Below are 13381 nucleotides of genomic sequence, written 5' to 3'. Positions count from 1 at the left end.
AATAAAGCTTTCGCCGAGCTTTAAGCTTCCCATGAATGCAACTCGACAGGTTTGCAACAGTTGAGGCGCCAATTTACCCAGAACTACAACAACTAAGTGCAGTCGGAAAACTTAAGAGAATCGTGTAATATATTAATACTATTATAATAAATACAACTGCGCAATGTACTGGAAAATGTGGTTTGGAACCTTAAGTGTGGGGCTGATGGTTCTTTCGATTTGTCCACAATGTGCTGCATACAGAATACCAAATGTGGATCTGGTACTGTTGAATGAACTGGGCTTCGAAGTCTCCATACCAGGTGAGTGGGCGTGGCTAGCCAAGGTCAATAAGATGACATGCATGTATTCATCTAGACGAATCGGGCATGCAACGTGTCTTCTACATGCTGCAAGTGGACGACATTTGTCCGGCATTGATGGACTACATCACCGAAGTGAGCAATGGCAGTTGGGTTACCAGACAGAAGACCGTACTGCACAACAACGATAAGCTGCAGATATCGGTCCTGGTGCAATACAACGACGTCATCTACGAGAAGAGCGAGACACGCGTCATACTCAATGACCGCTTGCTGTCCACTCGACACAGCATCTCGCGCAGCATAGATCAGCTTATTGGACAAGAGCAGTGCCAAGCGATTGTCGCCGCGGATCAATCGCCGTGCAAGCCATCACAGAGCATTGTTGCCAATCAACAAAGCATCTGTCAGGGTGAACTGTTGTTCGAGGATAACTTTGATGGGACACAGTTGAATGTCAGTGTTTGGACACACGATGTGCGACAGCGGATGTATCATGCCGATGAGGAGCTGGTAGCGTTTGATAATGCTACACGGAACTCGTACGTAAAGGATGGACGTCTCTACATTGTGCCCACAGTCGCAACTGACGTGACAACGGGCGCCTTTCGTTTGGGCGATCGTTGTACGGCTGTGGACACTCCGGATGTGGAGTGCAATATTGCGCAGGGCAGCTTTTATAAGATTAAACCACCAGTTTATTCGGCACAGTTACATACGCGCAATTCCTTTAGCTTTAAATATGGTAAAGTTGTAGTGCGTGCCAAGCTGCCAAAAGGGGATTGGCTATTTCCATGCAAGTATTATTAGCTTTAAATGATAAAATCTTAATTAATTTATTAATTTTTGATTGACCTTTCACAGATATTATGCTGCAGCCAGTTTCTACGCATGCGGAAACGCATTATGCCAATCAATTGCGTAAGTAGCGGAAGTAACGGTCAGTTCCATTAAAAATAATCGATATATCTTCAATATTACGATAACAATTTGAAATACCCTATAGCAGGGTCACAATCGGGCAGTATAATATACTTTTTGGTATATTTTTGAGATTATGTTCTGTAAACACATTTAAACGGTTATGTGTCGTTTGTTATAAAATACTTACGATATATTTGCTTCATTTATAATTATTTCAGGCATTGCACAGGCTCGTGGTAATGCTAACTTGCGCAGCAATAAACAGGAAGATATCTCGGGCAATCGTTTATATGGCGGTATGATTGTTTGGCAGCATGGTACTGCGCTTGAATTCCTGTCGAATCATTTGAGTAAACAGCATTATGGTGATGAATTTCACAACTATACAATGATCTGGCATCGTGATAAACTGACACTTATGGTCGACGACGAAATCTATGGAGAACTTTATGATGGATTACCCTTTTTTAACGAGAGAAGTTTTATTATTTTTGGCGTTACCGTTGGGGGATTTCTTAACTTTGATGACAGTTTGCTTCCTAAAGATGTCAAACCCTACAAAAATCGAGAGCCGCGTGCTGCGCTTTCATTTTGGCAACATCGCGACGTCTGGGCGTCCACTTGGAGTAAACACAGCGCAATGATAATCGATTATGTGCGCGTTTCTGCGGAGTAGAAAATAAAACTAGGTGACTGTAGCTTAAATTTGTATTAAATTCTTCATATGTACATTTGTTGAATGATTTAGATTATTTATTTTCTCGAAATCTGTTTCGCAAAAAGTAAATCATGTTTAATTATTTAATTTTTTTTTTGAATTATTTGAATTAAACAGCAAACAAAATTGCTAACAAATTTTTTTATTTTGCATTATTCAAAATTTTTGAAAGTGTAGAAATATTCGATAATATCATTTACAGAAAATCGATATCTTACAAAAATGTGCAAAATATCGATGCCTTGATAGAGTCATCGATGTCTCTTCATCTCTACTTTGTAGTTGCTTCGTTAAAGAATGTCCGTACGCTGCGCTGCTGTGGTGGTGCTGTCGTCTTATTTATTTATAAAAACGGTGAATAATATAATGCACAAGTGTGTTCGGCAATTGAACAAAAATACGCTTTTGCCACATTGCATAATTTGCAATTGATAAGTGCGAATGTAAACAAATAACGCTAAAAGTATCGTACGCTGGTTCGTTCGTTGATTTGTTTTTGTTCGCTTCGTTGTGTGAAGCTGACTATAGCAAAGGAATTTTCTCTATGTGCACTCTCCAAACAAAGTCAGAAAGTGAATATTTGTTTTGGTTTTTTCGTTTTATTTATTGCTTACAGCGCTTCCCTCAGTGAAGGCAATTGATTTAGTTTAAGCATAAAGAACAAAACAGTAGGACATGGATATTTTGGACATTGATGAAGCACTAAAGGATGATTCATACATGTAAGTGACGTCCACATTTGCATTTCCGATTTTCGTTGTTTCTGGCTCGATTGCTAAAAATACTTATGGCATCTGTGTGTTTGTTTCTCCCTATTTCTACTCAAAAAAAAACTGGCAGATTTCTGGCAGATAAAACGCACGATGATATCTCAAACATACTTCAGCAGTGGAAAACAAATAATCAACAGCAGCCGCCGCAGTCGTCGTTGCAGTTGCAGCCGCATTTACACTACAACAACCATGAACAAGGTACGTACATACATCAAACATGTATGTCATACATCACACACACAAACACATACATATGTGCATATGTAAGTGCATAGCATGCTGTGTGCATTTGGCGCTTTCTAAAAGCAAATTCGTCGTAAGTGGGTTAAACAACTGGCGGCAACGACGTTGACAATGCTCTTGTGATATTTGTTTGTACAATATATGTGTGTGGGCTGGCGAGCCGCTTACTTATGGTACTTACGTTACCCCATTACCAATCAATGGTCGGTGGATTGGTCACCAATCGCCCGCTTTTGCCGTATTCGGCCAATGTGTTGTTATTGTCGACAAATAATTAATCAGCAAGCACCAAAGTCAAGAGTTTTTGTGCGTGGTGTGTCTGGCGACAACGGAAAAACTCGCTATGCAAATGTGTCTGATTTAGCTGCATAATAAACACATTTGTTTTCTAAAGCAGTTAAAACTATTCATGTTTATTCTTTCTATATGCGTTCGAATCGAAATCTCAACTAATCGACATGAAATGTAATTGTAAATTCGATTAACAATCTTTATTATCAATTTCATTTTAATGTCGAAAAATGTAAACTCGCTCATAACTATCGATTATGTTAGTACCAATCGAAGCGAACGCAATTAGTCAACACTGTTTCGTTGGAAAAAGCTGAAGCAACGGTTCACTTTAGTAACTGTAAATTGTACTGCAAAGTAAATAGCAAAAAAATTGCGAGGATACAATGAATAATTATCGTAGGTCCAAGGAAAACTCCAATGGGCAATTGTTGCATTGCAATGCAATGAAGTACCGCACACCAGTAAATGTATTGAAAACAAGTCAAGCCGGACTGGGCAAAGAAGCCTTCAAAAGCTACGTCAACATGGTTGGGCGACTTGACGCCCGATCATCTGGGCAGCGTGCTCGATTGGCATGTGTCGGAGCACGAATCGAGCTGTGCGAGCACAACGGCCAGTGTGACCGGCTGGTACACAGTGTGCATCTCCAATTGTCGCAATCTCACAAATGATTCCATTTTGCTGGCTATCAAATACGCAATGTTGCCAGTGGCCGTTCAAATGTTCGATTTCAAGCGTATCGGTGAACATGGGGAATGTGGCCATTTTCTGGTGGACAACAAGTTGCTGGCCAATCGCTTGATGCGACTGCGCGACAAGGTGATAGTGCTGTATACCACACAGAACATTAACATCCATGTGCAGTTGGGCATTACGAAATTGTTCAGTGAGATGTACTTCGATGCTCCATGGCTGCAGGCCATGCGAGATGCGTTGCGTGCCCGCTACGATGCGTCATGTAGTGCTCTATACTTGACACGTTTCCATGCCGCCGCCGAGTTGCAAACACATTTCTGCGCCCTGCATCTGATGCCGATGCTGCAGCAGCTCCTACTGTTGATTGCCGAGGAGTTTCCTCAGTTGCGTGTGCTACAGCTGCGCGACAATTTTATCTGCTCGCTGAGTGCCTTCGACACGTTCCCTCGCAACCGTTTGACACAGCTACAAGTGCTGGATGTGAGCATCAATCAGATTCAGGGATTGATGGAGCTGAAGAATCTGCGCAATATACCGCTGCAGACGTTAGACATAACGGGTAATCCGCTGGCCAAGAATGAGCTGCAGCAATTGCACAAACTGCTGCCGCAAGTGGCGCACATTCATTGCCATCCCAGTGTGCACGAGATGAAGCCCAATTTGGACAACATTCAGCGACCGCTTGCCGAGCGCTATTGCGGCGCCAATAGCAATGGACGCTCCTTTTGTCTGCAATTCGCCAACGGTTACTATGCCATGTTCAATGGCAAGGAGCGCCGCGAGAAGCTGGAGCATTACTATGCAGCCAATGCCATGCTAACATTGTCGCTGCCGAAGCTACGTGGAAGTAATCAGCAGCCAGGCGCCGCTTGCGACAAGTTGTTCTATGGACGCAAGACGACGGTGAAGGCGATTTGTGCGCTGCCCGAGCTAGACATCGATGTGAAGGCTGCCCAATTCTATGTGTATGTGTTTACGCAGGAGAAGCGCATCTTTGCCATGAGCGGTTGCCACAAAGAGCGCACCCACAACTCCGACTGGCAATTGGGCAACTATATGCGTGTCTTTGTTCTGCAACCGGCAGGAGCTCAGGGCAATCAATGGAGCATAGTTCGCGACAGTCTGCGATTGCGTGGTCTCATGAAGGATAATGATGGGTGCCCAACAACGGAAGTTCTTATGGAAAAGCAAATAGAGCGCCTAAACAACTTATTGCCCAAGTTGAATTTGGAGACCGAGATATCAATGACTGTGGATGATGAGCAGATGCCGGCGCTGGTACCGCTGAAGCAACCTGCAAGCTTCTCAATAGAAAGATTAATGCCAAAGCTGGTGCCGCTGAAGCAGCCTGAAGTGGAACCTCCAAGTATCTCATCCAAAGCAATTCCGCAGGCTGTAAGCGTAACGATGGCCAAAAGCACCGTGGAGAGTGAACTGGATGACACTCTGCCTCTTTCCGATGATGAGATGCTGTTGACCATCAATGAGGATGATCTGCTCGATGATTTCTAAAAGCAGCTCGCCAGCAGCACACACTACCACATCCAATCACACACTCATTTAAACCACAAACAGTATTGAAGAAAACTGTCATTTATTTTTTTTAATTTTTGTTTTTAAATAATCAATTCATTTAAATCATTCGTATTCGTTTATGAAGCCTACAAACACAATTCGAAGACCTTCACCAGACCAAAGCGCAGATCACAGGCGGCAACAAATCTGGAGACACAATTCGTGAGTAAAAAATGTTAATAATTTTGTTGTACATTGCTGTTTCTGTCAGTTAATTGCCATATGAATATGTTGAAGCATAGAAAGGCTAAGATATATCGTGAATATTGGGAGGAGATATCGCCATTATGCAGAAAAGCAGCCTACACAAACTTGCGTTGATAGTGAAAAGTTTAATTAACAGTCACAATTAAAGCCAATTTATCATTACAATTGGTTTCTTTCATTGATTACTTTTAGCTTTGCAATTTAGCTACTTTTTCTTTAAACTTTGAAAAATCTACTATTGTGGGTTGAAATGTCTTTAGCAATTATTTCACTTTCATAAGTTTCAAATATAGTTTGATAGTCCCAACACTTCGGTATACTATTTACTTTTACTGAGACAAGTAAAATGTTTCAACAGTTTTGATGGTTTTAAGCAAAGGCAGCAATGTAAACATAGAATTAATATATCAATTGGAATCAAATATTAAGCTGAATTCCTTATTTACAGAATGCAACAACATCAGGCATGCTCAGTTTGGAGATCGGCGGCCTTGTTACGACGATGCACAAATCGTTTCTGCAGGACACATCGCCGCCGTCATCCATCTGTTCATCGATGAACAACGAGCATATGAACAACTCGCTCATCAGTTCCGCTGACTTTACCAATCTCAATTTTCTGCAATCGACCAACAGTTTGGATCCCAACGAGGATGCAACAGAGGCGTCAACGCAACTCAATCTAACGACGACCACAACGCTGACCAATGAGGCTGATGTGTATACGTTGAGCGATATGATCCGAGATCGTAAGGCGCTCGAATCGTTGACCATGTCCGGTGACGGCACCTTGATCAAGGACTCGCACATTGGCCAGATCGATGACATATCGCTGACGACTCTGAGCAAAACCGCCTCAGGTTGCAGCACCATGGACAACAGCACTGACAGCGTTTCCACGGGCAACGAACTGCAGTTGCAACAACAGACACAGCACATGCAGCAGCAGCAACAGTTGCAGTTCCAACAGCAGCAGTTGCGCAGTAGCTTGTTGCTGAGCGAGGATATGATTGGAGACACCACGTTCAGTTTGGTGGACAGCTTAACAACGCCAACGACAGCGGATTCGATGTGTGAACTGGAGGCGAATGCCACATTTAAGAGACCTCAGGCGCTGCCCCTCAATGAGACGCTGTTGCTGGCGGGACGCCAGGTGAACACCACGTACACCGAACTCAGTGACACACCCGAAGCTTCTCGTTGTGAGACGCCCGAGAACGTTGATAAATCGCTGTCCACGCTGCAAATGGAATCGACGCCGTTGACCACCAACACGGGCTCACGCTTGCAGCTCTACAACCTCAATAAAAATCACAATAATAACAACAATAACAATATCAACCATAATAATAATAACAATAACAAACAGTTGAGCTATACGCCCAAGCTCAAGGAGCGCGGAGAGATCGATAACATATCGCCCATTGTGAGCCACACGACGCCACAGCGAGGACGACAATTTCAGCCACAACCGCAGTTAAATCACACGTACGAGCAGCCAACGGCCATGCTGAAGGATCTGCAATTGGAGGCGGCGACAATGGAGCTGCTGGATCAGATCGAGCAGCCAGTTTTGGACGCCACGTACAACATGACCGAGGAGCAGAAGCAAATGCAGTGCATACTCGATCTGGCTGAGGCGGAAGTGGAGATGTTGGCACAGCAGGGCGATGAGGAACAGTTTGAGAACATGCTCGCTGAGCTGGGCAAAATGAATTCACTGAATGCGGAGCAGATTAAAATGCAGAAATCGTTAGACAGCATTAAGCGGCGCTTCAACAGAGACGAGGAGCAGCATCAACCGTCGCAGCAACAGTTGCATCATAATCATCATCACTATCATGCCACGCACAGTGAAGCGCTGTTGGAGGAAGATCATGTGCAACATGTGACGCCGCCGTCAATGCATCAGACACAGCTTCTGAGTCACAGTCACAACCAGAGTCAGTCGAGCGCTAGCGGCAGTGGTGAGCGATTGCTTAGTCGACGCAGTCGTCTTTACGATGACGTCAATCTGAGCGCCATGCATGACAGCAATGTCAGCGGCGGCAGCAGTTGCAATTCCACCTCCTTCATTGTGCATCGTCGGGACGATGAAACGGCGGCCAACACATCGGAGGCCTGCACACCGTTGCAGGAATCGGAAGAGCCAGAGGCCGAACAGCAGCCGGAAAAGGAGCAGGAGCAATCTGCTATTGCTGTTGAGACTGAAGCGTCCAGCTATAAGCTGACCGAGCGACGGGAGCGAGATCGTGAGCGTTTCAAGACCATCAAGATAACGAAGGAAATGCGTGCACGCGACGAGCAGCTGGACAACCACATTGTAGTGCCTTGTATAGACGACGAAGAGACGCTGGAACCGCCGCAAATGGAGATGCCGGAGCCAGTTGAGCAGCATCGTCAGACATCTCCACCGGGCCGACTTTCGCGACGCGATCAGTCTGCCATTGGTGAGAGCAGCAGCTCCTCCTCCTCCGTCAGCGCCAGCAACAACTATTTGACCTACAAGAAGCCCAAGGAGAAGTCGCTGCTCATGCGCCAGCGACAGCAGCAGCAGCAGGTGACTGAGACTCCAGCAAACGAATCTTCCAGCCAAGGCGCACGATCGCTTTCTCGACCACGCTACATTAGTGGACTGCAAAAGTTTACAACGGTCAGCAAGGCGACTTCAGCGGGTGCAGGATTAAATGGCCCCACAATGGGAGCAACTGGAGCTGGAGCAACGAGCGCAGCGACGACGGGCGCAACACCGGGGGAGCTCAAGAGTCCCATGGGCATTAAATCCAAGTCGTTCCACAACTTGTCCTCCAACATTAGCGGTATCGTCGGACCCGGTGCAGCGTCTCTAGGACATCGTCCCAGTTTAGGTGGCGCACTGCGACGGCCCGGCGTTCAAAGCCAGAACCGATTGATGAGCGGCCCGAGGCCAGCGCAGCAGCAAGAGGTGAGTTTGTTGGCGCATTTGATGTTAATTAACATTCTAAATCTAAATCAATCATGCACAGCAGGAAGATACATCGGTATTCAAAGTGCCCAAGCTGGTGAGCGGATTGCGTGCGCCGTCAACGGCGGGAGCAAAGCGAGCAGTGGGCAATGGACTGGCGCGTCCTTCTTCCGGTTATTATAGTCTGAGCATGCGAGCAGCAGGAGAATCTGAGACACCCGAAGTGAGTTGGAGTTTAAAATACTTGGAGCGCCAATTTAAACTTCATTAAAACTGATTTACTCTTCGTGTTCTTTGCAGAGCCTCTCGTCGGCATCGTCGCGTGGCAGTCTGTATGGTAAGGAGACCAAGTTAAATCAGAACTTCGACACGCAGGTGCTGAGCTCGAAGCTGACACAGGTGACAACCGGAGCAACGGGCATACCAAAGCCATCGGGATTGAGGCCACCGACGCAAGTGAAACGCAGCGGCTTGCCGCGACCTTCCAGCATTGTGAGGCGTTGATCACAAGTAAATCAAAAAGCTGCTAAAACAAGACAACAATTGACAAATTAAACTAAAGGAAAAGAAACGCCCGCCCCACAGTGAACAAACAATAGAACTTATTGAAAACTTGTTACTAAACTTCTCAAATTGTTTATAATTTCTGTCACAATTTCTATTTCTGTTTTGTGCTCTCTTTTTTTTGTGTAGTAGACTCCTAGATTTATTGTCGCTCTGTCTGTTGATTTAGACAATAGCATTTATGTTAAACATTAAACTATTTTTGCATTTAGTTAACAACAAAACAACAACAAGACACACTTTGCCTTAAACGAAAGAAATGATCCATGTTAAAATGCATTGTAATAATTATAATAATAACAACTGATATCTGATAACCCTAATAATTGGATGAGAACAATTGGTGTATATTTTTGTAAAACATGCCAAGTAGCAGAAAACAAAACGATATTCTATAAACGTTATTTGTTGTGGTTACAGGAAAGTGCTGCATATGTAAGCGAATCGAATAAATATTAATATTAATATTACTAGTATATATACGAAATCATTATAAATATAAGCAACTGCTCAGTGGCTCGACCACAGGAAACCAAACTACTATAACTGGTAAAACACACTATTATGTATTATGATAAGTCTCCTAATTATAAAACAAAAAAAGAAAAAAACAAAAAGAAAGTGTTACAAATTCGAAATACAGATCAGATCAGAATAGAACAGTACAACATTAACAATATACACTACAGCAATATTCAGTGTACTGTACTCTTGTCTATTAACTATAACTATACACCTATATCAAAATTGTTATATGGATTTTGCTATATAGTTATTAAAAAGAAAAAGGTCACCTAACTCTCGTCGTCTGGTGCATTGTATTACTGTGCTATAATAAATATTATCTATCCCACATACTATGTAATTTAGTTTTTTAGTTGCCAAAACAACAACAAAAACAAACAAACGAACGAATTTTTCTAAATAAAATATAAAATTGCAAAAATCGGTTACAACTAAATTGGTTTTCGCCTATTCGATAATTGGAACTGTTGCATCATTTAATCATCTCATGCATATCCTACATATTAAGTTAGTTGCATTGCATTAATCCCACTCTATAATTAAGACATCAATATATTGTTTAATATTCTCCACACGATAATCATTATTACATATTAGCTTAACCATCTAAATTTGCCTTTGTGTAAGCTAAGTCGCCTAACGCCTAATAAATCGTCTCCCGTAAGACAGCTTTAACCCAAGTAGAAATTAATTTTACAACTTTTGTAAACGAATTTATAACACGATTAATTAACACAATTGATTTATTGCTAGCTTTAAGTGCTTCCTCTTCTGGACTATAATAATACTCTCTCGCTCCCAATCTTATTTTACTAGTGTAACTTAATTACATATATAGAACGATATGATTTTTTTGTATGTATGCAGTATCTATCGAAAAACAAAAAGTGGAATTACACTAACTCTAACCGTTCCAGAATTCTCAGACTTGAGTATTTATAAATTGAGCTATAATATTTATTTTCGAAAATAAATATTCTTTTTGAGTGAATTTTGAACAAGTAAATAAAAATAATATAAACCATGACACTGTGTTCTTTTTATAAAAGTGATCTACGGGGAAAACAAAACAGATGTCAAGATCGAACTTCGAAAGTCAACTATAAAGTATAAGATGATAACGAACAATCAAATTGATCATCAATTAATTCGATTATATTAAAACAAAACAGAATAAATAATTTACTGCACAAATTTTATTTTCTGCAATAAATTAATTTGATTTATGTACAAAAAAGATGTGTGTAAAAAACAGCGGAAAGTAGTTATTATATAGAAAAATGGGAAAAGTATCAACAAAAATGCGGCAATGGAAAGACAATGCGACAATCTCCGACAGCCAATTAATTGTTATTAAACATTGATCAATTTATATCATATGCGAATATGCATATATATAAAAGAAAATATACATATATATTTTGAGATTAGATAAATTTCCTGTTTGCTATTTCAGTCATCGATAATTTAGATTTGTTTTTCGTATAGCACAAAATGCGACGCCCGTGAAAAGGAATGTTCCGTTTAGTGTTTCTGCGCTTGCGGTTGCTGTTGCTGTGGTTGTTGAGCTTGTTGTTGTGGCACAGGTTGTGGTTGTTGTTGCTGCTGCTGTTGTTGCTGCTGTACGGGCAACTGTTGGTTTTGCACAGGAGGCGGGGTTTGGTTGTTGAGCTGTTGCACGGGTTGTTGCTGCTGTTGTTGTTGCTGCACAGGTTGTTGTTGCTGCTGCACAGGCTGCTGTTGCTGCTGCACAGGCTGTTGTTGCTGCACAGGTTGTTGCTGTTGCACAGGCTGTTGTTGCTGCTGCACAGGTTGTTGTTGCTGTTGCACAGGTTGCTGCTGTTGTATTGGCTGCTGATAGACAGGCTGTTGCTGATACACGGGCTGCTGTTGTGCTGGTATTTGTCCGGCATGCTGATAAACCTGATTGGGATTCAATTGCACGGGCTGCGGCTGTCCGTATTGCTGCTGCTGATACTGCTGGGCAAACTGTTGCTGCTGCTGCTGGTGTTGTGCGTATTGCTGCTGCTGGTGGGCGTACTGTTGCTGCTGTTGCAGATGCAATTGATCCGGTTGCTGGTAGTGCAACTGAGCACCAGCTGGCGGTGGCTGTTGGTAGGCAACGCCACCTGGCGGAGGAGCAGCATAGTAGCCTTGCGGCATATTGGGATGTGGGGGCAATTGTCCCTGGGCAATCATACGCTGCACTTCCTCCTGGCGGCGACGCTCAAACTCCAGATACTCCTCGTGCGTATATTGCTGCTGCTGGTCGATGGTTTCCCATTCGGGGTCACGTTGGAACTCCTCCTTGGCTGTTTGCTGCATGAACTCATCAATGCTGATGAGACCATCGTGATTTGTGTCCGTCTCCTAAACGGACAGTCTTATTAGTAATGTTTTTTGATTGTTAACTTTAATGATTTTATACCTGGAAGTAATGCTCACGCATGCGCTCCATTTCCTCGGCACGCTCACGCATATCATCCTCGGGCAGATTGCTGTTGTACACCTTGTCCAGTTCCTTGACAAACAGTGCCTTCACTTCCGCCTCGTCCCAGTAACCGTTGCTGTCCACGTCGTGAATGGAAAAGAATGTTTTCGGATTGAAATCGTCCTTTTCCATATGATCCTGTTTCTCCCAGACCTCCTCTAGTTGTGCCTTGTTGCCAGGATGGTGGATCTTCTCGTGTTGCTTGTGCTTCGCTTCGTTTGCCTTGATCTCAGCCTCGAATTTCTTGCGTGACTCCTCGTCCATTTCCTTTTTCTGTGCCTCACGTTCGAATTCTTTTTGCATTTCGTACTCTTTGAATTCGCCACGTCGCTTGCGATCCGCTTCGGCCAAGTCATCGGACGTTTTCTGTATCAGTTTGCGCAAATCTTCGATTTCGAATGTGTGCTCATTGCCATGATCCAAATGTTGTGGCACTTTCAAATGCTCGCGATCGATGTCGTTGCTCAGTTCGAAGGCCTTGTTGGCTAATTCACGCAATCGCTCCAGTTCGCGGCGTTTTATCTCGTCCAACTTGGTGCGCACATGATGATTCACATAGTCCAACTCTTGTGCGATTTTGCCACTCTAGATTGTGCAAATAGTTATCGTTTAATTTTAGGCAGGGTAAAGGGGGAAATAAATAATCAAACTCAGCTTACACGTATGTCTGCTTCGGGCGCCTTATCGAGCTTTTTGCGAAAATCGGGATCAGCCTCCAGGGCTTCGACCACTTCACGCAAATACCTCTCATACTCCAGGGCCGTTTCCACGTCGACGGGGGCAGGAGTGCTGCTATGTTCCGCTGGTTTTTCCTCCTTTTTGTTTTGCGTCACAGGCAAAGCTGTTGCCACAATCAACAAGGCAAACGCCAGCACGACACTCGCCACCTGACACTTCATTGTTGCACGTGTTACGATGAGCTCTTACTTCAGATTGATTTGTTAAGACAATAAGACAGTTGTGTAAATATCTTTAGTACAAAAATTTAATGGAATTCTGACGTGTCTGCGAGACACTTTTTCTACCTTGGTTTTGTTTAGCAACTGACCGAGTTGCCACACTGTCACAATCGATAGGCAGAACATATGTTAATTGCTTATCGATTCTACAGCGGTAAATCGATTT

The 13381-nt window shown here is 43.3% G+C and overlaps 3 protein-coding genes and 1 long non-coding RNA gene across 6 annotated transcripts; 2 read left to right on the top strand and 2 right to left on the bottom strand.

Annotated features, from left to right (window-relative positions):
* Window positions 1-16: 16 nt before the first annotated feature.
* On the top strand, window positions 17-2018 carry LOC117570901 (gram-negative bacteria-binding protein 2). The gene is made up of 4 exons (XM_034252806.2): window positions 17-302; window positions 358-1098; window positions 1167-1223; window positions 1445-2018. The coding sequence occupies exons 1-4, from the start codon at window positions 164-166 to the stop codon at window positions 1900-1902; spliced, it is 1395 nt and encodes a 464-aa protein (XP_034108697.1). The 5' UTR covers window positions 17-163; the 3' UTR covers window positions 1903-2018.
* Window positions 1563-3232, bottom strand: LOC127565709 (uncharacterized). The gene is made up of 3 exons (XR_007955046.1): window positions 3142-3232; window positions 1728-1891; window positions 1563-1661 (listed from the first exon to the last, which is right to left on the bottom strand). It is a non-coding gene; the product is annotated as an uncharacterized LOC127565709 (long non-coding RNA).
* LOC117571927 (rho GTPase-activating protein gacF) lies at window positions 2189-10186 on the top strand. 3 transcript variants are annotated; one of them, XM_034254413.2, is made up of 7 exons: window positions 2189-2298; window positions 2561-2666; window positions 2785-2915; window positions 5611-5687; window positions 6181-8676; window positions 8741-8899; window positions 8977-10186. In XM_034254413.2, the coding sequence occupies exons 2-7, from the start codon at window positions 2620-2622 to the stop codon at window positions 9178-9180; spliced, it is 3114 nt and encodes a 1037-aa protein (XP_034110304.1). In that variant the 5' UTR covers window positions 2189-2298; window positions 2561-2619; the 3' UTR covers window positions 9181-10186. The 3 variants fall into 3 exon arrangements, with proteins under 3 accessions (XP_034110304.1, XP_034110300.1, XP_034110303.1); XM_034254409.2 differs by having other exon boundaries at window positions 8738-8899; XM_034254412.2 differs by having other exon boundaries at window positions 2273-2666; window positions 8738-8899.
* Window positions 10187-10943: 757 nt separating this feature from the next.
* Window positions 10944-13296, bottom strand: LOC117571928 (nucleobindin-2). The gene is made up of 3 exons (XM_034254414.2): window positions 12916-13296; window positions 12194-12841; window positions 10944-12135 (listed from the first exon to the last, which is right to left on the bottom strand). Exons 1-3 carry the CDS (start codon window positions 13153-13155, stop codon window positions 11290-11292), a joined length of 1734 nt encoding a protein of 577 aa, XP_034110305.1. The 5' UTR covers window positions 13156-13296; the 3' UTR covers window positions 10944-11289.
* Between the last annotated feature and the right edge of the window lie 85 nt (window positions 13297-13381).

Source organism: Drosophila albomicans, chromosome 3 (assembly GCF_009650485.2).
Source record: "Drosophila albomicans strain 15112-1751.03 chromosome 3, ASM965048v2, whole genome shotgun sequence".
NCBI lineage: Eukaryota > Metazoa > Arthropoda > Insecta > Diptera > Drosophilidae > Drosophila > Drosophila albomicans.
This window is presented reverse-complemented; position numbering and strand designations above follow the sequence as displayed.

Bases quoted from the DNA above. Each gene is read 5' to 3' on its own strand.
- LOC117570901 (XM_034252806.2), top strand. From the start codon at position 164: ATGTACTGGAAAATGTGGTTTGGAACCTTAAGTGTGGGGCTGATGGTT. The intron at 303-357 runs GTGAGTGGGCGT...GTATTCATCTAG, and splicing joins CTTCGAAGTCTCCATACCAG to ACGAATCGGGCATGCAACGT. The intron at 1,224-1,444 runs GTAAGTAGCGGA...TAATTATTTCAG, and splicing joins GCATTATGCCAATCAATTGC to GCATTGCACAGGCTCGTGGT.
- LOC117571927 (XM_034254409.2), top strand. From the start codon at position 2,620: ATGGATATTTTGGACATTGATGAAGCACTAAAGGATGATTCATACAT. The intron at 2,667-2,784 runs GTAAGTGACGTC...AAAAACTGGCAG, and splicing joins CTAAAGGATGATTCATACAT to ATTTCTGGCAGATAAAACGC. The intron at 8,677-8,737 runs GTGAGTTTGTTG...AATCATGCACAG, and splicing joins GGCCAGCGCAGCAGCAAGAG to CAGGAAGATACATCGGTATT.
- LOC117571928 (XM_034254414.2), bottom strand. From the start codon at position 13,155: ATGAAGTGTCAGGTGGCGAGTGTCGTGCTGGCGTTTGCCTTGTTGATT. The intron at 12,842-12,915 runs GTAAGCTGAGTT...TGCACAATCTAG, and splicing joins CGCCCGAAGCAGACATACGT to AGTGGCAAAATCGCACAAGA. The intron at 12,136-12,193 runs GTATAAAATCAT...CTGTCCGTTTAG, and splicing joins TGCGTGAGCATTACTTCCAG to GAGACGGACACAAATCACGA.